At 40.6% G+C, this 25,922-nt stretch overlaps 1 protein-coding gene across 8 annotated transcripts in view; it reads left to right on the top strand.

Annotated features, from left to right (window-relative positions):
- The window catches only part of gria1 (glutamate ionotropic receptor AMPA type subunit 1), a 331,557-nt gene that overhangs the window by 155,111 nt on the left and 150,524 nt on the right, over positions 1-25,922 (top strand). For all 8 annotated transcript variants that reach the window (XR_010002705.1, XM_008116336.3, XM_008116335.2 and 5 more), the window contains 2 exons: positions 19,997-20,236; positions 22,450-22,634. Coding sequence is in view for 7 of the 8 variants with exons in the window: in XM_008116336.3 (XP_008114543.1) it covers positions 19,997-20,236; positions 22,450-22,634 (425 nt within the window). In the remaining variant the exon portion in view is untranslated. The remainder of the gene's footprint in view (positions 1-19,996; positions 20,237-22,449; positions 22,635-25,922) is intronic.

Raw genomic sequence — 25,922 nt, 5'->3', positions numbered from 1 at the left:
GTTTGTGAAGGAATTGAAGTAGCTCCTAATAAGAAGAGACATTTGCACCTTGTGATCACAGTTCCGCCAGCTTCTCTGATCTAGTGTTATGTTCTCCATAACCATGTGATGACTTGCCCTTAGGTGCAGCATACTAAAAATAAATTACACACAAATATACTAATCAAGCAAAGTTAGAATCCTCAAAACTGCCCCCTGACACAGGAGATATCAGTTGGATGGATTTTTTTTTAATCACTATATGTTACTCTGTATAAAAAAACACATTTTCCATAAAATTAATACTAATTTCATCTTACATAGCATCTAGGATATTATAATATCCTACAGTGGAGCTCTTTGTGAAAATAGATTGAGGGTTGCATCTACAGGTATCCCAAAGTTGCCACACATAGGGCAAATGGGAAATTGTAGCTAAATGTACCTTTATTTACAAAATATTCATTACACAATTTTACAAAATACTATATATGTGTTGGCTACCTCTTTTTACACAAACACACAATCCTCTCCCCCACTCATTGCAAATGTGTTCTAAGATATCTGTTGTTATTCAAATGACTACATTTTAATGTGTTCCTTTAAATGTAATATGAGTTTATTAATTTTAAATATGTCAGGAGACTTTTAGGACACTCTGTATTATTTGGCCATTCTCAATAGGAATATACTATGCTGTTGCTCCTTGGCATAATACAAATGTCTGATTTATTTCTTTATTACCTTTGCACCTTATATTTTTAATTTGAGTTTTTAAAGAAGAAAGAGGGGTGGAATACTAAATAAGCTCTCGAATAATAATCCTCCACATAGTTCTCACTTCCCAACAAATCTCTAAACCAACTTGGCAATATTTGAGTGTTGTGTGTGCCTTCAAATCGTCTACTGGCAGCTATACAGAAATTATGTAGTAAAACAAACTTATGAGGTGGACAAATACTTCCTTAGTCCCACTACGCTGCCACCCCAGTTCGCCCACAGAGCCCCACCAAAAGTTGCCCTACATCATTTGATGGGCAGCGTGGGGCTCCATGGGCGAACCAGGGTAGAAGCATCCTAGGATGCTTCAATTACCCCATGTGATAAGGCTGTAGGTCTAACCCATATGACACATTCTTAAGTGTTATTATATATTACATATCATGTTTAATGTCTATATCTCAGGCTACTATGACATGGCAGTTTACAATCTGAAGTTCAAACATCAAAATGTTTAACAGATTTAATAATAAACAGGTAAATGTCATAGTCTCAGGAAAAAGAAAATTAAGATTTCCTTATCTCTTATTTTATTTTCATTATATCTTTCTCCCAAGACTGGCATGGAAGGCAGTTTCCAACAGAATTAGAAAGTGTGCCAGTAAAAACACAATAAATTATACATATAAAATAAAAAATTAATTATCCTATTAAAACACAAGTTCACCTAAAACCGTTTAAATTTGCACAGTAATGATAAATCAGAATTAAAATAATAGAAGTCAGTCAAACACATTCATTTAAACACCTAACTATAACTGGCAGTGAGGTGCTGAAATCTTGTCTGTATTCCAGTTGTTACATCTTTTTAATAAAACATAAAGCCAGTATTTCAGAATCTAATTAAAATGTGTAATGTCAGTGAAACCTGTTCCATCAACATACTCCTGTTTCTTTACTTTCTTCTAAAACAGGTTTCCTATAACTGGTGTGTAAAGTGAATTTCAAACTATTTGTGAGAATATAACACAGCTTAATTTGTTGAAGACTACATTCAATTTAACCAACATGTTAGTGTAGATAATATTACTGCTGTGGTTTATGGAGGTGGATTATTAAGAATGGCATAAAAATGTCAGATAGGTCTCTGTGTTGCTCTCTCCTATTATTTAATCTACATGAAGTTCTTTCTTCACATAATCCAACAGGCTTTAACTATCTGAAATGGCAGGACTGAGAGTTCTTTGCTGCTGCAATCTGTTTCAAAGGCTGGGATTAACAATTATCTGAGAACAGCGTAGGTGGAGCACTGAATGCTCATGATTGATTCAGGGTACTGAGGAAGGCTGGGAAGATGAGAATGTGGGTAGTTAGTAGCAACTGTAATTAATGTATTTGATGAGATCATAGTATCTTTTATAAAGTATGGCAACCACAACTTCATGAAATAATATAGTAGATGCATCATAGCTTTGATATATTGAAAGGGTCTATTGATCAAGGCGAAATGAAACTCCTCCTCACTACCACCATCCCAGCACAAACCAGACTTTCATGTGTCCTGATCTATATAACACAGAATCAAGAAACATGAAAGGCACTGCAGACCAGAGAAGTCAGCCATAGCAGAGCACTTGATTAATCAACTTGAACACTGCATATTATTTGAGAACAGAGAAATGCTGGACCACTCTAACAACCACCGTGTCAGACTACACAGAGAAGCCATTGTGATCCACAAGCATTTGGACAATTTCAACAGAAAGGAGGCAACCATGAAAATGAACAAAACAGTAAATAAAGAACAACACTCAGAAAACAAGGGAATTCCAGACAGGAAACAATCAGGTTGAGCTAACACCTCCCAACAAAGGATTCCCCCAATAGGAAGCAGCCAAGCTTTGAAGTTGCAAGGCCATTCCGTGCTAATAAAGCTGGCCAATTGCAACATTCACATTTGCCTCAAACAGACAAGAGTTCTTTCTCCCACCCTGGACATTAAACAGATATATAAACCCCACTTGCCTAGTTTCCAACAGACCACACAACTTCTGAGGGTTTATTTATTTCATGTCAAAAGCATTACCTAATAAATAAGTGTAAAACTGATAAACTAAAGAGATCACAAGCAGCTAAATAGTTTTAGATCAAAAGTGGGCAACAGCGACCACATTGTCTGTAGCTTTAAACAACTCTTCCTCTGTACATGAGGCAGGACGTTGTGGGCAAGCATACATATGCAGAGTTTTTTGTTCTGCTTCTCAGTCATACAAGGTGGAGCATTCCTCCAGGTAGTGCCATTTTGCCAGGTTGTCTTTTGATCTGCCCACTCCGCTTCTGAGTCTGTTCAGGGACTTCCAAGTTGCCCATTCTTGGTTTGCCCCTGGAGGAAGACCCTCATGGGGGGTGGGGGGTGGATTGAGTTGGGATTGCCTGGTTTAGCTGCCCAGAGGCATACTCTTGCTGCTGCTAGAGGAACATCAAGAGGAGTTGTGGTTCTCATGATGCTTTTCCTTGATTTGAATCTACTGGAAGGAGGCTGATAGCCATGCAGTGGATTGCTTTCACAGTGTTCAACCTTATTTCTCACACAGTTAGCAGCAACTTCCCATCGCACATCAGGAAGGGGAGGGGCAATGCCAGCTAGCTTGTAAAGTTTATCTGCCATATATGTGGGCGAAACGTCAGGAGAGAATGCTTCTGGAACATGTCCATACAGCCTGGAAAACTCACAACAACCCAGTGATTCCAACCATTACAGCCTTTGACAACACATATAACACAGAAGGTTTGAGAAATAGCAGTTGTCATGTGACTTTACACTTAGCAGTATGTGCAATACATTCATCTCAGACACCAAAACATTTCCATATACCTCACAATGTCCTCATTGGGATCAATTACCGGAAATAACAATAGGGTGTCCAGTTATATTTCATCCCCCTACAAATTTTCTGTTCATTTTTCCTGAACAGGTGAGTTGTGTATAGAAGGAACAAAGATGTCTCCCCATGACCTATGTGGCTTGACGAGTGTTCTTTAAGCCACACAGATGGCATGTGTGAAGTTGGTTCCTGACCCAGCTGGGGGCCTCAAGAAATATTCATTGAGCCTTATAAATCATCCAGGTCTTTGTCTGCTCCAAGGTCTCAGAAAGTATCATGTGGGCAAAGACAAGACTGACTGAATCAGCTGGGATCTGATACCATCAGGAGGCATAGTTCCATCCTGATGCTATCTGATTCATGAAAGACTATGAAGGGTCTAGTTTGCCACCCATCAAATAGTAAATCCTAATACCTGCTTAGCCAATTAGAGAATAAAACAGAATCAGTCCTGAACTGGTCTAGAACAAGTCTGCCTGGAACTTGATCATGTAGTTTAGCCATACTCTGAATTTATTTGCATATATTCTTCCATACTAATATGAGGGGAAAAATCTGAGCAACACTTATTATTTATACAGAATACAGTAAAGATACTGTCTTTCCTTCTCGTTATATTTTTAATCGAAAATTTTCCCCACAATCAGTGTAAATATTTAATGCTTTCACTGATGATGGTGCTTTTCAAAATACATTTTAAAACTTGACCAATATTCTAACATGATTTTCCATTTCGACAAAACATTTTCTATTTTATTTATTGTACACAACTTTATTGTGAAGACCAAGTTCTGATTCCCTTTTTTTAAAAAAAATATGTTTTTATTGTAGATACCAGCGAAACAACAACAAAATCTATCAACATACACATCCAATCACATATTCTCGGTAACATTACACTTGTTGGTTCCACTTTTATCTCCCATTTATGTACAGTAGTTTTTCGCCCCTCCCCCCTCCCCCTCCCTCTGGGAACAGTACTTTCTTCCATTCAGATATTATTTTAATTGATCAATCGTAAGTAGAGAATGATTCAATTCTTTATATTTTCTTTGTCCTTTGACTTTATCTATCAATCTTCCCCATTTCAGCTCCCAATTCTTTTTGATTCGGCCTGATATATATTTAGTTCTCCTTTCAAGGATATAATCCTGAAGCATAAAATCAGCTAGGTATCCATACCATTTTTTAACTTCCCACTTTGTTTGCTCTTTCCAACCTAAGGCAACTGTTGCTTGAGCAGCAACAAACATGTATTTTATAATTTCCCTCCAGTCCTTAGTAATTTTGTTCTTATCTAATTTCTGGATGAAGAATTCTTTATTTTTCAAAATCAATTTATGTCCTGTTAAATCTTCAATTTCCTTCTTTACCTTGTTATAAAATTTTTGTACTTCATCACATTCCCACCACATATGAATATAAGATCCAGTTTTCCCACATCCGTGCCAACACAATTTTGTGGTTGATTTAGTTATATAAGCTAATTGGATTGGGGTTCTATACCATTTAGTCAGTATTTTCCTTTGGGTTTCTCTTATCCTTATCTGCTTGATTTTTTTAATTGAATTGATCCCGTATTCGATGACAGAGTCGTTAATATTCATGTCCTCTTTCCATATCTCGGCCAATGTTTGTTTCAATTTATATTGTTTTTCAGTTAATATCTTATAAATAAAGCCCATCAGGCCTTTTTCCTTTTCTAATTTCCATTTTAAAATTTGGTCAAAATCTGGACCTTCCTTTTTCTTCCAATTCATAATCCTTTGTTGCAGTCCACTCCAAAGAAGCCAGTTACTTTGCCCACAAATGTCTTTTATCATTTCCCAATCCTTAATTGTCCCATCTGGGTTTAAGAGGTTTTTTATCAATTTCATTCCATTTTGTTTAAAATTTGTTATCGCTTTACCAAATATCTGTTCCTTTTTATTATTTAAAAACTCTATTGGGAGTATATCTACTTTATTTATTGGCAGTTTACCTTGCCATTTTTTCCAGCACTCCATGGATGAGATCATTGGCCCTCCTTTAATTTCTTTTAGAATTTTATTATCTACCCATCCTTTTAAACATAGGCAATTGTGCCATCCGTTTATTGTTTTTTCGATTCTGACCCATCTTCTTGAGTCATCAAAATCTAATTCTAACAATCTTGTTAATTGGCAGGCTTCATAATAGTCTTGTAGATTGGGTGCCCCCCATCCTCCATTCTGTTCTGAGGAATAGAATACTGAATTGGGAATTCTATTTTTATTTCTACCTGTTATCCAGGTTTTTATTGAGTTGTCCCATTTCTTAATTATTTTACTGGGGATACTATATGGAAGGGCTTGAAATAGGAATAGAAATTTTCGGAGAACCATCATTTTGACTATCTTAATTTTGTTTGACATATCCCAGTTCCGATTATTCCAATTACGAATTTGATTATTTACTTTTTTCCATAAATGGTTATAATTTAATTGAATTATATTGTTTAAATTTTTGGGAATATAAATGCCTAAATATTTTAACTTCTTTCCTCCTAATCTTATCCCAGATATGGTCTGTATTTCTTTTAACTCTTTCCAAGATAGATTTTTATGTAAAATTTCTGATTTTTGAATATTAATGGCCAACCCTGACAGATTCTCAAATTTTTTTACGGTCTGAATAACTTCTTTTATAGATTCCATTGGTGATCCCATTAAAACCATGGCATCATCCGCAAATAAATTAATTTTGATTAATTCCCTTGCAATTTTGAAACCTTTAATTTTGTCATCCTCCCTAATAAAATTTGCTAAAGGTTCTATTGCCAGAGCAAATAGAATAGGGGAGAGTGGACAGCCTTGTTTAGTTCCACTATTAATCTTAATTATTCTTGTCCTGGTTCCATTTATAAGTAATTGTGCTTGATTATCTTTGTAAAGTTCCTTAATTACTTCACAGAACTCTCTCCCCAGATTATATTCTTCACAGACTTGCTGAAGATAATGATGGTTGACCGTGTCGAATGCTTTGTAGACATCCAATTTTAATAACAACAGTTTTCCTTTTTCTCTAGTAGCTTGATTGATTACATTGAGTATATTTCTAATTGGGTCTGCAAGTCTTCTATTTTTAATAAAACCGTATTGGTCTTCCCCTATTAGTTTTGGGATTATGTCTGTTAATCTATTAGCAAGGAGTTTTGTAAAAATTTTATAATCAACATTGCATAGGGTGATTGGCCTGTAAGAGTTGGGATCGGACTCGTCTTTATTGGGTTTTAAGATTGTGATTATTTCGGATCTTTTCCATGTTTCAGGGATTGTTCTATTCTTTAGTATCTCATTAAATAAGATTTCTAAATTTGGAATAATTTCTGATTGAAATATTTTATAAAAGTTAGAGGTAAAACCATCAGGTCCGGGGGAAGAGTTTGGTTTAAGATTATTAATAACTTCTTCAAGTTCTGATTCCCAACCAAACTATGCATTACTTCCTGTCATTGATTTGACCCATTTATCCATTAAAATATTAGCCATAGAACTGTGTTTTTCCTTCTCTATTTTAAATACAAACTGTTATTTAACTGAAATGTAGAAAACTGTCTCTCCAAGAGTGTCTCTATATCACATTTTGAAGTTTCTTGGGACGACATAGACTATAAAATTGTCCAAATAAACTGAAATAGACCTTCAATGTCACTTTTGATCACAGGGGAAGGGCTTTACATGGGTTTCTATTTATCTATGTATTAAGATAGAAAAAATGGATTTCTTACTGCTCATATACTGTACAGTATGCCATAACTGAGACCATTAGTGTGATTATTTATTTTGAGATTCTGGAGCAAAACTGAGATGAAACAGCACTGACCTATTTATAATCCCTTAAGGAAAGTAGACTGACAGCTGCTAATTAAGGTACTTTGTGAATTTATAAAATAATTGAATATCTTAGCTACTGCATGTACTAGTACAATGCCATTGAGATCGTGTTTTAGCTATCACCTGTTTTAAGCCTTGTATAGTGGGAGGAAGGAGAAGCATGTTATGTTTTCATCTTCGGTCTCATCATATGCAATGTGTTTGCTTGTATATCAGAGTGGCAAAGTCTAGAAAGTTTCACAGTAGTAGCTCAATATTTTCTCTTGAATTCTTCTTCCATAGTCTTCCTATGTTACTATAGGAGAGATGTCCTGTCAAGTAGCTTTGGAAGTGGAAAACATCCTGAAACTTGAGGGACTGGGACTGGAAAAAGAAAAAGGGGAGGTTGGCTTATACCAGATTGTGTACTGCTAGAGCAGATTGCCAAGGACTTAGACAAGGGTTATCTTTCACATCACCAGCTGCTAGACACTTTTAACAGGAGTTGACAAGAACTGAACATGTGATGAAAGTACCATGAATATATTTACAGTGACTGGTAGAGGAGCAACATTAGTCCACTTGTATTGGTTCTTTCAGAAGTTGCAGTGCAGGTCCTAAATCCATGTAGCTGGTAATATAAATATATAAAATATTTCTATCCCAGACTTCTAAGAGTTAATGCTACATATAACTTCATCATACGTGCTTTCTTACCCATCCTAGGATGCTTTCAGCACTGTTTGGAGATAGAGCCCACTGGATCCCATCAAGCAAAGCACAGCTACTTCTGGATGGACTCCATCCCCACTGTGCTGGAAGTGTCTTACAACAGAACAAGGAGAACATGAGAGGCTTCCCATGTTCTTATTGCCAGCAATGGGATAGTATGTGGGGGAGGAGGGAGCCAGGCAATGACACTTTCTGCCGTTTGATGGGGAAGTTGGCACTGTGGCAGATGTGGGGCTCAGGGCGATGGATTCCCCTGCTGCCCCAATGAATTTGCCACAATGCCTGCCAAATCCCCCTGCTATCGCCCATGTTAGGGCACTTAATGTGATGAAGTCCTTATTTATCTTCTTCAGATCAACATAATATTGTTCAATATATTTTTCCTTTTTCTTCATTACTTTACAATCAAAATCACCACTTCCTAAAACATCATTTGCTTTGTTTATACAACTGAATATTTTTGTCAGCTTATGTCATGAATATGTATTTTCATGTCTCTTACTTAATTTTACTTGTTTCTCTCATTTCATGTCCTTGTTTTTCCTATGCCTTTCAAGTGGGATAAAAGGCTGTAATTTCTGTGCTTTCTTGTAGCTGTGCTTCAGCCTACTCTAAATGTTTCAAGTATGTGCAAGAATAAGCTCAATTCAAGCAGAATCTGAAGATTATTAGTTTATAAATGTTCCTTCCTCAAAAATGAACAACATCTTGGGGTACATTGATACCCCTTATTTCCCCAAAGGCCATGTGCCTCATCATCACCTCTCCACAGTTCCTTCAAAGCAGGGAGGACAATTGTCAGAAGCTCTGAAACTAGATTAGCCCTCTAGGAGATCCTGATGGGCCACACTCCCCCCAAAAATCATTTTTTGCACCCAAATCCCCCTTGTGGTTATGGGGAGCATTTTTGCCATGTGGGAAAAGATGGATTATTATGACATTTTAAGCCAGAAAAGGCCTTTCTTTACAACAGGAAGTATCAGTGCAGTGAGGTTTTAATCCATTCCTTTAAAAAATGAGGGAGTGGGCTGTCCTGTACTTAAAAGAATTGGGGAGGTGGGGGAGGATGTTGCATAAATGTCCCACTTGCCTGAAAGGTTCCTCCCCCCCCAAAAAAAAAAAAGAAAAAAAAGAAAAAAAGAAGCTAGGAACTCTATCTGGCTTGTAGGTCATGCTTTCACCATCCCTGTTTAAAGCAGGTTATGTGGAGAGCTGTCAGGACCCAGGCTGCAGAGCACCAATAACCTTACACAGAGGCCAGTCTCTATCTAATATCTTTATTAAAGAAATATATAAAATCAATAAAAACAAGTGAAGAATATAGTTCAGAAGCAGACCTTTCAGATAAGGTCAATTATAGTCCAGAAATGTATTGTCCAATATAAGATATTAGAGTTCAAAGTTTTAATCCACTTGACCGAAACACACACTTTGCCAAGCAATAGTGTGGGGAAATAACAGAGTCTTTAAAGTCCAATGAAGCTTGACAACAAGGCTGGAAATAAACTTGATTCTCGACTAGATCCGTGACTGGAGGCAAGACGAACATGAAGCATGAAACTGAGTCCGTGGTAAAACCGTGAGACAAGGCTAGGCTTGAAGCTTGACCCGGGAAGCAAGGAACGGGGATTACGAAGTCCACACACGATCTCTCTCCTCAAGCTGATCAATTGACTCCGCAAAGTATCCCTCGCGCCAAGCACCTATATCGGGTCTCGTTTTCCCGCCAACAGAACTCTTTCCCTAGAGAACGAGAAGCGAAACCCAACTCTGTCCAGATGCATGACTCCTTAGAATTTCCCAAGGGAAGCAGACCTAATCAGCCATTTGTTTGGCAGCGATTCTCAGGCTTCTGCGATTAGCCTCCCTGGCTCCCCTATCTTTAGAATAATTTTCCCTCCTGGAAAACGGGGGGGAGTTCTGCCCAAGGCCTGTTTGGCTTAATTCTTGTGGGCAAACATCAACATCCTGCAGGTGAAGAGGCTCCGGCTCTTGCTGAACCGGCGAAAATCCCATGTTTTCCTCTTCGTCTGCCACAATAGTACTAGGAACAGGACTACAAGGCCCATGAGTCATCACAAGAGCATACACCTTGCTTTTAAGATGCTTCTGGGAAGCTTCTAGGGAACATTTAGGCTTCAAAGTGAGGTATTTTCTACAAGTCTTGTTTTAAAGATAAATCACATCTCTCTCTCTCACTCATAGCACCATTGAAGAGCAGAAAGGGACAATCAGTGGAGAAGGGTTAAAATGGAGCAAGGCTATGTGTTGCCACTTCTTTATTTGGAAAATGCAAGATGACCAAGATGTCAGGAGGAGTTGAAGATGACCAAACTCAATTTTTACAACATGATTGTAACAGGCTGGCTCATAGAAATTCATTCCCTCCAGCTGTCCCAACTTGACATTAATGCTCTGTATTAGTTTTAGCTTTTTATTAAAATGTCCCATTTTAATTTCTTTTTACATTTCCCTTTTTTTCCATTTCAAATGCTGCAACCCAAATTCAAAATACTGAAGTAGTTAAATCAGAAAGAGGGTAGGGAAGGGGGCAGTGTTCCCCCTTCTTAGTAGGTTCAACTGAAAGCAAATAGTTTTAGTTTGTTTTTCCTCATCAGTAACTTTCAACATCTGAAACACATTCTGCAGTTCCTTGGTCACATCTTTCCCAATTTCATCTGAATGCAAACATGGGATTAGATCAAGGAAAATTAAACCACCAAACAAGGTTATTTTTTTTAATATTCAGTATTCCACAGTGAAGAATTCACATCCTACCCGCAGTGCTAATTTATTCATGTATTCCCCCATGAGCTTGCTTGTGGGGAAAACTACAGTTACTCTCAGTGCCATCACCTAAGAATTGATTGATAATAATTGGAATGTAGTATAGATAGGAATGAAGTCAAAAGAGTATGACAGGTTAAGAAGCCTGAGGTTTGCAGTGTTAAATATGCTACTTTCCTCCACCATGGTACTACCCCTAGACATGTGTAAATAGCCTGCAAGCACTTCCATAGTCCCGTTGAAGTACTTTCCTAAGGAGGCTGATAACAGCAATCAAATCTTCTACATGACAGCAACCAGACATATTGAAATGGGGTTATCTGACATTTTAAAACTTTGATTTTAGTTATATTGAAATATTTTTCCTCAGCTAGTATTTCAGACAGAGCTAGTAGCAACCATGTTTTATCAACTAATTTGTCCTACTGGAAATGAAATTTGTTCAATTTCAGAGACAGAAGTGTGATAAACTGTGTTATATAATCTGTTGGAAACAGTTATCTATTTCCCTCCATAAAAGACCTAGAACATCTTGTATGGAGGGATGCTTACACATGTATATAATATACATGATATGGAAAAATGTATATAGTGGACCCTAGGTATCTGCTGAGGTTTGGTTCCAGGACTACCCATAAATACCAAAATCCACAGATTCTTAAGTCTCATTATATACAATAGTGCAGTAAAGTAATATTCCATATAGTATAAGCAGTAAATACAAGGTTTGACTTCTAGAATCTTTTTATATACAATAGAATCTCAGTTAACCGGCACCCATTGGGATTTGTAGATGCCAGATATAGTTTCTGGTTGCTTGAGCATTATTATTAAAATAGGCCTAATAGTGTACCCCATAGTATCATCATCATATGCGATCACTTGTGACCAAATATGATCGTTTTCCAAAGATATTGTGGGAGCTGAAAGTAGAGCAACTTGTTTGGGAAACAGTGACCGGACACTAAGACAGCATGAGCAGTTTTACTGCTTCACTATATTATACAGTAAAAACAGCTTTTTACATTTAAAGTATAAAGAGTTCTGGTTGCTTGTATTCTGATTAACTAAGGGTGCACTGTATATACATTTTCCAGCCATGGATGGTTAAATCTGTGGGTACAGAGGGCCAACTCTCTCCCACTCTTTTTGATATAAAACATCCAAAATAGCTTACACATAACTGTTTTGGAATTTTTTTATTGTATCTTTTTTAAAAACAAATTAAAATGAGTGAATAATTTAAACCTTGTACTGAATAAACTGAAGATCCATAATTTCTTTTGGGCAGGTAGTTTTTCCACTAATATGGTTCACAGCTGTTTCTCAGTATTATCACATTCATAGTTGCTGTGAGCATTTTGTCACCGGATGATGAGCCTTTCTCTGCTCCATAGACTGTTCCTTAGAGTGCTGGCATATAATCTTCCGTCAGAGTTATACTCAAACCTTTACTAGATAGTTTCATTTAATCAAGAAAAAAAAGCAAATCTACACTCAAGTTAACAAAACATAAAGAAGATTTCTGAAAGATTACTATCTTTAAGCAATCTTACATATAAAAAGGGTCTTGCGTATTAGAAATTTTAACAAATTATGTTACAACATAAACAAATCACCCAGTTAAAAAAATAATGGACTTGGTGGTACTGCAATGTCAGTTGTACAGAACTGTTTTCTTTTGTTTTGTTTTAAGGAAACATTTTCTATCAAAATCTGCCAGGACATGAGCAACACAGGTGACAAAAACAATATAGTCTTTTGGCTCCCTCTCCACTGCTCATCTTTAAAAAGTTGCTTTACTCTTACATTATAAAGTTATGCTGAAGTTAAGTCAATAAGGGAATATTGCCCCTTCAGATTTAACTATTGCTTTCCTATTTTGAAGGAAAGGGTATTTTCATATATCTAAGCAGTTAGCCCTCCACATTCAGTGAGGTTCTAGGTGCAAGACCCTTACAAAGGTGGGAATACATCTAATAAAATATTATTATTTTTTATCTAAGACAATACCTCGCTAGGGATCTCAAGGTCCTCTGTGGTCAATTTCTTCCAGAATTCTAGAGAAATCCCTAGAGAGACCACATGTCAGGACCCAGGCAGCAGAGCACCAATAACCATACACAGAGGCCAGAATCTATCTAATATCTTTATTAAGGAAATATGTAAAGTTAATAAAAGCAAGCGTATGAATTAGTCCAGGAGTAGACCTTTCAGGAAAGGTCAAAATTAGTCCAAAGAAGCAATGTCCAATATGAAATATTAAGGTCCAAAGTTGTAATCCAATAACCGAAACACTCACTTTGCCAGGCAAAGTGAGGGGAGATGACAAGGTCTTTTAGTCCATGAACTTGAACGAGGCTAGGAAGTAACTTGATTCTTGGGAAAACAAGGCTTGGATACAAGGCAGCAAGGAACGAGGAGCAAGGACAAGATCCGTGGTATTTACTTGGCAAAATCCGGGAAACAAGGCAAGGCTGGGGCTTGGAAAGCAAGGCAAAATCCGTGGAAGAACAAGGCTGGAAAACGAAGGCTTGAATCAGGAACAAAGGCTTGGAAGCGGAGTAGCTGTCCACACACACTACTCCAGTTGCTGACGAATTGACTCCGCAAGATCCCTCCGGGAGCAAGGAACCTAAATAGGCCTTGTTTTCCCCACCAGAGAACACTTCTCTGGGGAACCAGAAACGAAAGTCAATCTCTGTGTCCAGATGTATGACTCCCTAAAATTTCTCATGGGAACAGGCTTTAATCATCTGAATGCTTTGCTGCTATTCTCAAACTCCTGCGATTAGCCTGTTGCACTCCTTTCTGCTGGAGAATGTAATTACGGCGCGAAAAAGGGGGAGAACTCGACTCCGGGCTTGTTTGGGAGATTTCTGGAAGACAAGCCTCCTGCAGGTGCAAAGGCTCAATTTCTGGCTGAAATGGTTCCCTTTCTGGCTGAAATGGAGGAAAACCCAAGTTCTCCTCTTCGTCAGTCACAACAGCACTAGGAATGGGACTACATGGCCCATGAGTCATCACACTATCCCCCTCCTCAAGCCCCCTCTCAAACTGGGACTCTCTCCCCGAGGCGCGAGGCCGCGGTTTGGCGGGATAGGTCTGATGGAAGCGGCGGGTTAGATCAGGAGCATGAACCGTGGAAGCGTCTTCCCAAGAGCGCTCTTCGGGGCCAAAACCCACCCAGTCAATGAGATATTGTAGGCGGCGGCGGTGAAAGCGAGAATCCAAAATGTCCTGAACCTCGAACTCTTCTTCTCCGTCCACCAGAACAGGGGCGGGGGCCGGCCGGTCTGCATCAGGGCGCACACCATCCGCCGGAAGGAGCAGGGAGCGATGGAACACTGGATGAATGCGCATAGAGCGCGGAAGTTGGAGTTTGAAAGTCACGGGGTTAAGTTGCGCCACCACTGGATAGGGACCAATGAAACGGGCATCTAGCTTCCAGCAGGGACGGTGGGAGGGCAAAAAGCGAGTGGACAGAAGAACCCGGTCTCCTACCTTGATTTCGGGGCCCGGCTGGCGATGCTTGTCAGCGTGGCGTTTATAGTCCTCCTTGGCTTGGTCCAGTTGCTGGAGCAAAAGTTGCTGCACTGCTGTGAGTTCCTGCAGCCAGTCCTCTGCTGCGGGAACTTCTGAGGTTTCAATGACAGGAGGAAAGAAACGTGGATGGAAGCCATAGTTTGCAAAGAACGGGGTTTCCTTAATTGAAGCCTGGACCCCATTATTGTAGGCAAACTCCGACAGTGGTAACAGGGAAGCCCAATTGTCCTGTTGGTAGTTTACATAACAGCGAAGGTACTGTTCCAAAGTGGCATTGGTGCGCTCAGTTTGCCCATCTGTTTGAGGATGATGAGCCGAAGATAAACGAGAGTCTATGCCCAATAGTTTTTGTAGTGCCTTCCAGAAGCGAGAGGTGAATTGGGACCCACGGTCAGTGACCAAACTCTTGGGCAATCCATGCAATCTGAAAACATGTTGGAGAAATAGATCTGCAGTCTCTTTGGCCGTGGGAAGGCCTTCGCAGGGAATAAAATGGGCTAACTTGGTGAAAAGGTCCACCACCACTAGGATCGTGGTGAATCCACAGGAAGGTGGTAGATCAGTTATAAAATCCGCAGAGATTATTTCCCATGGGCGAGATGGGGTAGGAAGGGGATGCAGAAGCCCTGAGGGCTTTTCCCTTCTTGTCTTGGAGCGCTGGCATACTGGGCAGGTGTTGATATATTTTTCTACATCCTTGCGGATCTTGGGCCACCAGAAATCTCTTAGGATCAAATGCATAGTTTTGAATAGCCCGAAATGCCCTGCTGGCTTGCAGTCATGACACAAACGAAGTGCCTTTTCCCTGCCCGGTCCTGGGGGGATGTAAACATGATTTCTATAGCAAAGCAGCCCATCCTTAAGCGAAAAGGGAAAATGTAGTCCTTGGCGAAGTTGGTCCTGCGCCCAGGCATCTGCTTGCTGACTAGCCCTGATTTCTTGAGCACAAAGGGGCCCTGGAGTAGAGGGAGTTGATTCAATGGGAGTGGATTTGGTGTTCCCCACTGTGAGCGTGGCAAAGTTCCCGGGTTGTAGCAGCTGGGACTCAAAGGTCTCCTTGCGTCCTGCAGCGTATTCCGGTTTCCGTGACAGAGCATCTGCTTGCTTGGTCTGGGCTGGGGTTACATAATGAATTTGGAAGTTAAAACGTTCAAAGAATAAAGCCCAGCGTTGTTGTCTCTGATTTAGCTTGCGGGCAGTTCTTAGATGCTCTAGATTCCGATGATCAGTATGGACTTCAATGGGAAATTTGGCCCCTTCTAACCAATGTCTCCAAGTTTCAAAGGCTGCCTTTATGGCCAATAGTTCCTTTTCCCAAATGGTGTAGTTTCTCTCTGGTGCGGTCAATTGACGGGAATAAAAGGCACAAGGATGAAGATGATCTCCCACCGGTTGTAGGAGTACAGCCCCAATTGCTACATCGGAGGCGTCCGCCTGCACAACAAAAGGGGTTTCAGGATCTGGTTGCTGAAGGATTGGCTGGGACGTGAATAATTTCTTTAGTTGCTGGAACCCTTTCTCTGCTTGATCTGTCCAGCGGAAGGGCTGTTTCCCACGGATGCAGCTGGTGATTGGGTCAGACCAGCGGGCAAAATCTGGAATGAACTTGCGGTAATAGTTCGCGAACCCCAAGAATCGTTGCACCTCTTTTTTGTTGGTTGGCGCCCGCCATTCCAATACTGCTGAAACTTTTGCCGGGTCCATGGTGAGCCCTAGTGGTGAGACGCGGTACCCCAGGAAATCTACCTCCTGTAGATCAAAAGCACATTTTTCCAGCTTGGCATAAAGTCCATGATCCCGCAATCATTGTAACACCATTCTGACGTGGTTCTCATGTTCTGATTGTGATCTAGAAAACACCAAAAAATCGTCCAGGTAGATGATCAAGAACCGATCTAGATAATCCTGAAAGATGTCATTGACAAAATGCTGGAACGTTGCGGGAGCTCCACATAATCCATAATTCATAACTCGGGACTCGAATAATCCGAATTTAGTCTGGAAGGCGGTCTTCCACTCGTCCCCTTCTCTGATGCGAACTAGATTATACGCTCCCCGAAGATCCAGCTTGGTGTAGACCTTGGCTCCTCGAAGTCGGTCTAGTAGGTCCGAGATTAAGGGCAGGGGATAGCTGTTCCGCTTAGTGATATTGTTCAATGCTCTATAGTCCACCACCAAGCGTAATTCCCCTGACTTCTTTTTCACAAACATCACTGGGGAAGCGGCTGGGGATTGAGAGGGTCTGATGAATCCCTTGCGAAGGTTTGACTCTATGAACTCCCTGAGAGCTTCTTGCTCCGGTTCAGTCAGGGAGTAGAGATGTCCTCGCGGGATCGGGGCCCCCTCCACCAAGTCAATGGCACAGTCATAAGGTCTATGTGGGGGTAATCTCTCGGCCTCTTTTTCATTGAATACATCCCAATATTCTGAGTACTTCTTGGGCAAGGTGATAATGGGTTCAGTGTCTGTGGCATGGCAGATCTTAGCTACAAGGCAATGGTTTTGGCAATATTTTGAAGCAAACTGCAGTTCTCTGTTGGACCAGGAGATGCTTGGGTCGTGAAGTGTCAGCCATGGAATACCCAAAATCACAGGGAAATGGGGAACCTCGGTAACAAAGAAGGAAATCTCTTCCATATGTTCCCTTATCCACATTCTGGTGGGTTCCGACCACTGACTTACGGGACCCGTCTTGAGGGGGCGGCCATCGATGGCTTGCACCACACGGGCATTCTTGAAGTCATGATATTGTAATCCCAGAGAGTCGGCATACTCTCTATCAATGAAATTGTTGGTGGCTCCGGAGTCTATCATGGCATGGACCATGACGGGTCCTTTTTTTGCTGACCACAAGGTGACCACTAGAAGAAACAGGACCCCGGTTGGCGGCTCTTGAGTGGGTTTTTTGACCGGGTTGGCGAGCCTCTCTACGCCCGGTCGCTGGCTTCCCCCGCCGGCTGTGCGCCAGCCGCCTCAGACGTCTTCGTCTCCGTGGAGGACGCCGCCGCCAGACGGGCGGCGGGCTTCCCTTTGGCTGGGCATTCTCTGGCGAAGTGGCCCCCGTTTCCGCAGTACCAACAGAGATTTAGGCGTTGGCGGCGGGCCTTCTCGGCGGCATCTAATCTGGGACGCACATTGCCCAACTGCATCGGCACCTCCTCGCTCCCTCTGGGGTATGGGGCTGGTGGCGGGGGTCTCCATACTGGGCGCGGCTGGACGCCGGTGGGAGCGGGAGGTTTCACCCCAGCTCTACCGCTCTGGCCTCGGACCCATTGTTTTCTGTTGGCAAGCATGACTTCAGCTCGTAAACATTGATCAATGAGTGCTTCAAGAGAGTGGGGAGGATCCACCTTGGAGATTTCTTCCAGCATCTCAATGTTGAGGCCCTCCCGAAATTGTCCTCTAAGGGCTACATCGTTCCATCCAGTGTTGTGGGCCAGCACTCGGAACTCGGCTATGTACTGGGACAAGGGTCTGTCCCCTTGGGAGAGGCGCCGGAGTTTGTGGCCGGCTGCCTCCAAATTGTCCTCGATTCCCCAGGTCTCCTTAAGGTGGTCCAAGAAGTGTTGCGCTGACCTTAGATGTGGGGAGGCTTGGTCGAACAGTGCCGTCGCCCAGTTGGCCGCTGGCCCGTCTAGGAGACTGTAAACCCACGCCACCTTGATGTCTTCTTGGGGAAACTCGGCAGCACGGGCCTCTAGATAAGCCTGGCATTGACGACGGAAAACATGAACCTTAGAAGCTTCTCCAGAAAACTTGGTTGGCAACGCCATGGCCGGGAGACGGATTCCGCATTCCTTCAAACCCTTTATTTCCCCATCCTGCGCATTGAGCTTATCACGGATCCGGTCCACCTCATCCTTGTCGATGGTGTAGCTGATCGGTTGGCCACCCGGCCCAGCTCCGGTAGACATTCTGGCCTAGGTTAATTGGTGCTTAGGGTGGCGGAGTCAAACTGTCAGGACCCAGGCAGCAGAGCACCAATAACCATACACAGAGGCCAGAATCTATCTAATATCTTTATTAAGGAAATATGTAAAGTTAATAAAAGCAAGCGTATGAATTAGTCCAGGAGTAGACCTTTCAGGAAAGGTCAAAATTAGTCCAAAGAAGCAATGTCCAATATGAAATATTAAGGTCCAAAGTTGTAATCCAATAACCGAAACACTCACTTTGCCAGGCAAAGTGAGGGGAGATGACAAGGTCTTTTAGTCCATGAACTTGAACGAGGCTAGGAAGTAACTTGATTCTTGGGAAAACAAGGCTTGGATACAAGGCAGCAAGGAACGAGGAGCAAGGACAAGATCCGTGGTATTTACTTGGCAAAATCCGGGAAACAAGGCAAGGCTGGGTCTTGGAAAGCAAGGCAAAATCCGTGGAAGAACAAGGCTGGAAAACGAAGGCTTGAATCAGGAACAAAGGCTTGGAAGCGGAGTAGCTGTCCACACACACTACTCCAGTTGCTGACGAATTGACTCCGCAAGATCCCTCCGGGAGCAAGGAACCTAAATAGGCCTTGTTTTCCCCACCAGAGAACACTTCTCTGGGGAACCAGAAACGAAAGTCAATCTCTGTGTCCAGATGTATGACTCCCTAAAATTTCTCATGGGAACAGGCTTTAATCATCTGAATGCTTTGCTGCTATTCTCAAACTCCTGCGATTAGCCTGTTGCACTCCTTTCTGCTGGAGAATGTAATTACGGCGCGAAAAAGGGGGAGAACTTGACTCCGGGCTTGTTTGGGAGATTTCTGGAAGACAAGCCTCCTGCAGGTGCAAAGGCTCAATTTCTGGCTGAAATGGTTCCCTTTCTGGCTGAAATGGAGGAAAACCCAAGTTCTCCTCTTCGTCAGTCACAACAGCACTAGGAATGGGACTACATGGCCCATGAGTCATCACACCACATTAGTTTATTCTGTGAATAATCAAATCAGCAAAAGTTAAACCAATAAATATGGAGGGCCAATTGTACAATGAACTGCTAACACAAAAGGATTACCCATATTCAGTGAATGCACTAGATTGCAGAATCACGTTTTCTTTGTGAATGGATATGACATGGAGGATCATCTTTTAATCCCAAAGTGTGTTTTATGATGACACTGACTAGGACCTCTGTGGCATCTTTTCTCCTTGGAGGAATGTGTTGAGACACATTTAATTCTGCCACTTTTTACTTCGAGTATTATTTAAGAAGTTGTCTCCTGGATTTTAATCCTCTTAGAGACTATAAAGGTATCCTGTACAAAATATATGTGTGTAAGAAAGAGAGAGAAAGATTGTGCAGTTGAACAAATTCAAGGATTAAAAAGCCTTCAGCAAATTCATACTCAAAATACCATATTTTTGATGGCAGAGAAGTATCCCAGTTGATTACTTATTAACAGAGTCCTTGATATTGAAAGATAGCTACATTTGTAACATTATAAAGGAAAATGACTCACAAAAGAATAAAATGGAATGATGTCTAGTATTTTCCCATTGCCTTGTTGACATGCTTTTTCTTTTTCTTCCAGTTTGTTCACAGTTCTCCAAGGGAGTCTACGCTATCTTTGGCTTTTATGAGAGGAGAACTGTCAACATGCTCACATCCTTCTGTGGGGCACTCCATGTCTGTTTTGTAACACCCAGCTTCCCCGTCGAGACTTCTAACCAATTTGTTCTTCAGCTGCGCCCAGAGCTTCAGGATGCCCTCATCAGTGTTATAGAATATTACAAGTGCCAGAAATTTACATACATTTATGATGCTGACCGAGGTGAGTGCGAGTAAATAGTGATACAAGGCAGAATTCAAGATGGGGATGAATTTGGGGTGGAGCTTTGGGAACCACTAAGACCATGGGTTCCAAGCTCATTTCTGCTATGAATGTAGGTTGCATTAAATAACCCTGTATGTTGCATCCTCAGTTTAGAGGTAATAATTATGATCTACCTTGCATAGAAAATATGAAGTGTTAGTAGTACACAATGAGCATCGGTTACTGTCATGCTGTTCTTAAACTGAGGCTTGCCGATAGAGTGCGTGTGTTTTATATACAAACCAAAGAGGGGGAAGGTGGCCCATGGATGACATGCAGCCCCATGCTGTTTATGAACCCCCAGGGCCTTCTTGTACCCTCATAAAACTTTTTGCATTTTTGTTGTTGTTAAAAATGCTCTCCACACCACTAGTTGCATGAAGACAGTTTTCCATACACACAAACACTGTCTGTTTTAATCTTATAAGAAGGCTGTATCAGCTAGCAGGTAAACTTCATCAACTTCAAGTTAATTACCTGTCTGAAAAAAAGGCATCTTCATGGCTTAAAACAGACAAAAGTTGCTAAAAGTGTAGCAAAATGTGATCCATTAAGTGCAAATTACTTTTATACTTTAAACTCAATTTGGAGCAACTGAAGTAAACCAGAAAACAAAGAGGCAAAGCAAGAGGAGAAGGAAGAGACAGACATTTTAAAAGCAACTGAAAAAGTAGGACAACAGAGAATTAATCAAGACTGTCCCTACCAAATTGATACAATTGGGGGGACTATTGACCTCATCAGGCAATGTACTTTTCAGTGGCATGTGATCGTTCCTCTATAGTTTTACAATGGAGCTAGCTGGCTCCCATTCCATGACACAGAGCTGCTTCTGGCAGGGCTCCATTGTAAAACTATAGAAGAACTGGCTCATACTGGCTCAGTGGCAACACAGGATGTGTCCCATATTCAATTGGGGTCAGTATGGGGAAGCCAGGTGGCAGACACTTCCCACCATGGGATGAGGTAGGGAGGAAGCTGGGCAATGTGGGTCATGGGGTGATGAACTCCCTACACCCCACCCTGAGCACTATCAGATTTCCCATGATGCATGGAGATTCCGATGCATGGAGATTCTGATGAGGTCGCAAGTAATAATTATGGCATTATATTCCATTTCAATCACCGTGGCTTCTTCCAATAGAAACCTGGGGTTTGTAGAAGCACTTAAGAAAGTTCCATGGTTGAGAATTTTAAGGGACCTCACTAAACTACTAATCCCAGGATTCCATAGGATACAACAATGGCAGCTGAAGTGTAATTGATTAGAAACCTTGATTTAAGGAACAAAAATGCATCAGTATAGGAACTCTATTCTAAGATACAACAGTAGATGCAGAGAGAGGAGCATCTTCTCCCTGCTTGTCTCTGCTGCTGGAACAAAGTCCTGTGGATCCCACCACATGATGCAGGGCAACTTTTGGTGGAACTCAGTGGAGCTTCATTCCAACATTGGAGAGAAGTGGAGCCCAGATTGCCCCTGGAGGATTTGAGTATTTACCTGACTCCTCATTGAACAATGTGAAGGAGAAGCAGGGAAAGATGGATTTGAAGGTGGAGGCAATGTGGGAAGGCAGAGAATGGACCCTGACTGGAGGGAAAAGAGCCTGACAGTTTCCTCCACTGTCTCACACTCCCCCCCCCCCATCCCATGCTTTACCCCTGCCCATCTGATGAGGTTCTATCTCAAGGTGCTGATTTAACTTAGTTATATCTTGGAAGATCAAGAGAGGACTCTGGGTAGAAAATGATGTGGAGAAACATCCTTAAATGTATCAATTTACATCACAGACTGGTCATACTGGGTAGACATAGAGGAGGATACTTCAGGTCACTCCGGTTATCCAATTTTTTACAGCAAGGCACTCTTTACTCTTCAGCGATAAGCATTATTTAATTTATTGTGCAAAGTGAAAGGGCTTTTGCCAGCAACAAATAAGAAATATTACTTTTTAGGTGAGTTTCTAATGTCCACCACTCTTCATGCTTGCTGAGGAATTCTAGGATTTGTAGTTGAAAATAATTATTTGTCCAAGTTCTGTCCAAAAAAAAGTCTGTGTTACAAGTAGTTGTTGTTGGAAATAAGAAAGCAACACAAAAACTGTTCGTTATAATTAATACTGGCATTTATTACTCTTTTTTCACCCAAATCTATTCTTCTCTCCCCACAGGATTGTCTGTTCTTCAAAAAGTGTTGGATACAGCTGCTGAGAAAAACTGGCAGGTGACAGCTGTCAATATCATGACAGCAACAGAAAAGGACTACAAAACACTGTTTCTGAATTTGGAAAAGAAGAAGGAACGAGTTGTGGTGGTGGATTGTGAAGCAGAGCGACTGAATGCCATCTTGAGCAAGGTTGGTGCTAACAACAAGTACTACTGATACAGGAATAAAGCAACAAAGAAACTTGTGATGCACTGAAGAGTAAAACGATTCTTTATACCCTAATAAATAAATAATTCTTCATGGTATTTTAGGTTTTACTGAAACTGCACACTTTGCATGTTGAAGTAGGTGTGAGAATGAAATGGAAGCAAAGGGATTTCAGAGACACAAGAAGCTGACCTTTATAGTAGATATTTTTGAAATTGACCTATTTTCTTGATGCTGATTTTTCTTTGAGTTTTCTATTTGAACAGAAACATATAAGACTTGTGTTTGCCTGTAGTTGTTGTTGTTGTTGTTGTTGTTGTTGTTGTTTGCTTTCAAGTAATTTCGTCTTTTTCTGACTTAGTCTAACTTGCCCAGTGAGTTTCCATGACTGAATGGGGATTCAAACTTGGCTTTCCAGTCAGTTCAATATTCAAGCCACTACACAGTGCTGGCTTTTCTGTAGCCATTGCATAACAGACAGACATAACATTTAAATACCATACAGAACAATAAAAAAATTTACAACAAAATTTAGGAATAAAGCATGGAAATGAGGAACCTTTGTTAACAAATCTTCAGTTAAAAAGCATTAATGGATTATTTAAAATAATTGGATGAATAAAAATATTTTACAGCATCAAGAAGACCACAAGGATTATTCAAAAACAACTTTCTTGAACTGAATCAAAGTGTATTCCAATACACTTTACCACTAAAATGACTTACAAAGAAAACTAATTTAAATAAATCTTACCATTTGAACCCTGAAAGTTTTGTTTCCATCATATTTAAAATTGTGCTTCACAGATCTAATTTCATATGCTTCCTACCTGAAACTCTATTTCTTCAAAATATGAAACTAGTTTTATTAGATGAGCATGCTAGATTCAGACATTAGGATCTGTGATATAACAACCTCAAATAAATCCTTATTGAGAGCCAAGAATGGTTGACCTCCTGGTTCAATCTCTTTATTCCTTAGAAAAACTTATCCTTAGCCCAAGCATTTCACTCAGGACATGGCTTTGGAGGTTGACTCTCACCATTTCTAATTTCCTCCCACATTCCCAGAGCTAAGGGTATCATGGATGCAATTCCTATTTCCAGGGTGCCAGCTTTTGGTTTGCTGGTGATGATAAGCATTTTTATCAGCAAGAGGTCTGAAAATACTATTGATTCTTTCAAATTACGAGTAATATAAAACAATGCAATCAATTTTGCATATGGCACACAATGTTTGTCAAGTGTTTGTTAAAAACTGCATAGTAACAAAAAAAAATCTAGTTGTAGAAAAGGGACCCAAGGTGGTAATAGCAGTGTGCAAGTTGGCAGACTTGCCTGCAAAAAGCAATGGATGGAATTCGCAAATCCATTTACAGATCATATGTTTGCTCTGATGCATAAAATATCGTCCATAGCAAAACAGCTGCTGTGCTGTGACTCTGGGATTAGAGTGTTTATCAAATTAATCTCACTGTTCCCTTGGGTGTCTCCCATCTGTTTATTTGTATTCACCTGTTGCCTTTTAGCTTCAACATGAACTGTAATTTGCATTGCTGGGAAGCTGCTTTTTCATTGTAGAGGCATTCAGCAGTCAAAAAGCTTCCCCAATTATCCAGTATAGGCCACACAATCAAAAATGTAATAGTGAAAGGGAAGGAGACTAGGTTTGACTCTCAAGCTTTAATGAAAGTATTGCGTTATTTTCTCTAGGGAACTAACTTTCATCTTTGGCTACAAAGTAGGCTTCAAATGAAGAACTTTCTAATGTGTTCTAGTCCTCTAGGTTTTGACCTTCCTGCATCTGGAGCTTGCAACCTTGATTCTTACTTTTTGACTCCAGCATATTTAAGTTCTTTTAGAAATTAACTTTCTGTACATTTTCTTTGATTTTCCAAAGAAGTTGTATTATCCAGGGATCAATGGTAGCTTATGCGGCTGAAACACCTTTGCTATCTCTTTGAAGGCCAAGTTAACTGCTTTACTAAGAATTCTGTGAAAACATGGATGCACAGCACACCCTCCCAGTAGTAAATGTTGATTTTATAAAAGAGAAGAGGTCCAATTATGCATTACATGTATCCAGATATCAATTTTATTCTTGCCGATAATTTGAACACCAAATTTTTCTAAAACAAATCTGTGTAAATAGCAGAGGTGTTTTAGTCCTGAGCGATCAACATATTGAGTTCTTGAGGAACTATAGCCTGGCAGAGGTAATTATGAGCGCAAAGACTTATTATATATGAATTATGACTGAGCTCATATTTGGTGGAATTGTCCTAAAATTGAAGGGAAACCCAAAGCCCATTTAGGACCTCATCCCACACAGTCTTCTCTAACTTTTCTCTATGCTGTCGCATGGAGGTCATCACATGATGCAATGCCACATCCAGTGGTTGCGTGTGGGACTCTGTTATGCCAGCAGAGGGAAATGGAGGGGAGACTGCATTTTCAGGAGTTGGGTGCTACCTGACTCCCAATGAGAAAAAACAGAGAGAAGTCAGATAGAAGTGGGGAAAGGTGATGATGATGATGGAAAGGCACAGAACCTCAATTGTAGGGAATGAAAGAAGATGGTTCCCTTAATTTTCCACAACCCCCCCCCCCCCCCAAAAAAAAAGGTCCTTTCTCGCATGGAGGAATAACAAACTAAAATGCTCCACAGAGAATGTCATACTGTTGCACTGTCACCCTGGAACACCTTTTCACCCAACACCACACAATGTTCGAATAATCCAATAAGTAGAAGTGTATTAATAAATAAATATAAAAGGAAAAAAGGTAAGTCAAAGAAAAGAAGCAGCAAAAGTACCAAAAGTAATTCTGAACAAGATCAAGAGTTCATCAGCTTTTGAACCAAGGCATCAAAAAACAATCCACAAAGTCTTGAGTTAACACAAAGCAAAGAATCCTCAAGCAGAATATTATTCAAAAGTTATATCAATAAACATGAAAATAAGAACACAAGAAAGGCAAAACCTCCAAGAACATGAAGTCATAAACAGGAATCAAACCAAGAATCTTGAAATATAGGAACCAGGAACTTAGGATTAGAAACCAGGTGCTGTTTCCTCTTTTTACAAGAGAGCCCAGAAACCACTTAAAAGGCCTCAGTCCCTCCCATGACATCACTTCGCACACACCTGCTTTTTCTCTTATCTCTAAGCCTCTGAGAAAAGCGAGTTTGTCTTTGTTTAACATTCTGCCTACTAATTTCAAGGCAATTTGATCTGGAAATACCTTCATCTCCCACATTCTCCTCCGAAG

This window comes from Anolis carolinensis, chromosome 2 (genome assembly GCF_035594765.1).
Source record: "Anolis carolinensis isolate JA03-04 chromosome 2, rAnoCar3.1.pri, whole genome shotgun sequence".
Lineage (NCBI taxonomy): Eukaryota > Metazoa > Chordata > Lepidosauria > Squamata > Dactyloidae > Anolis > Anolis carolinensis.
Note: the sequence above shows the minus strand (reverse complement) of the source record. Positions and strands in the feature narration are given on the sequence as shown.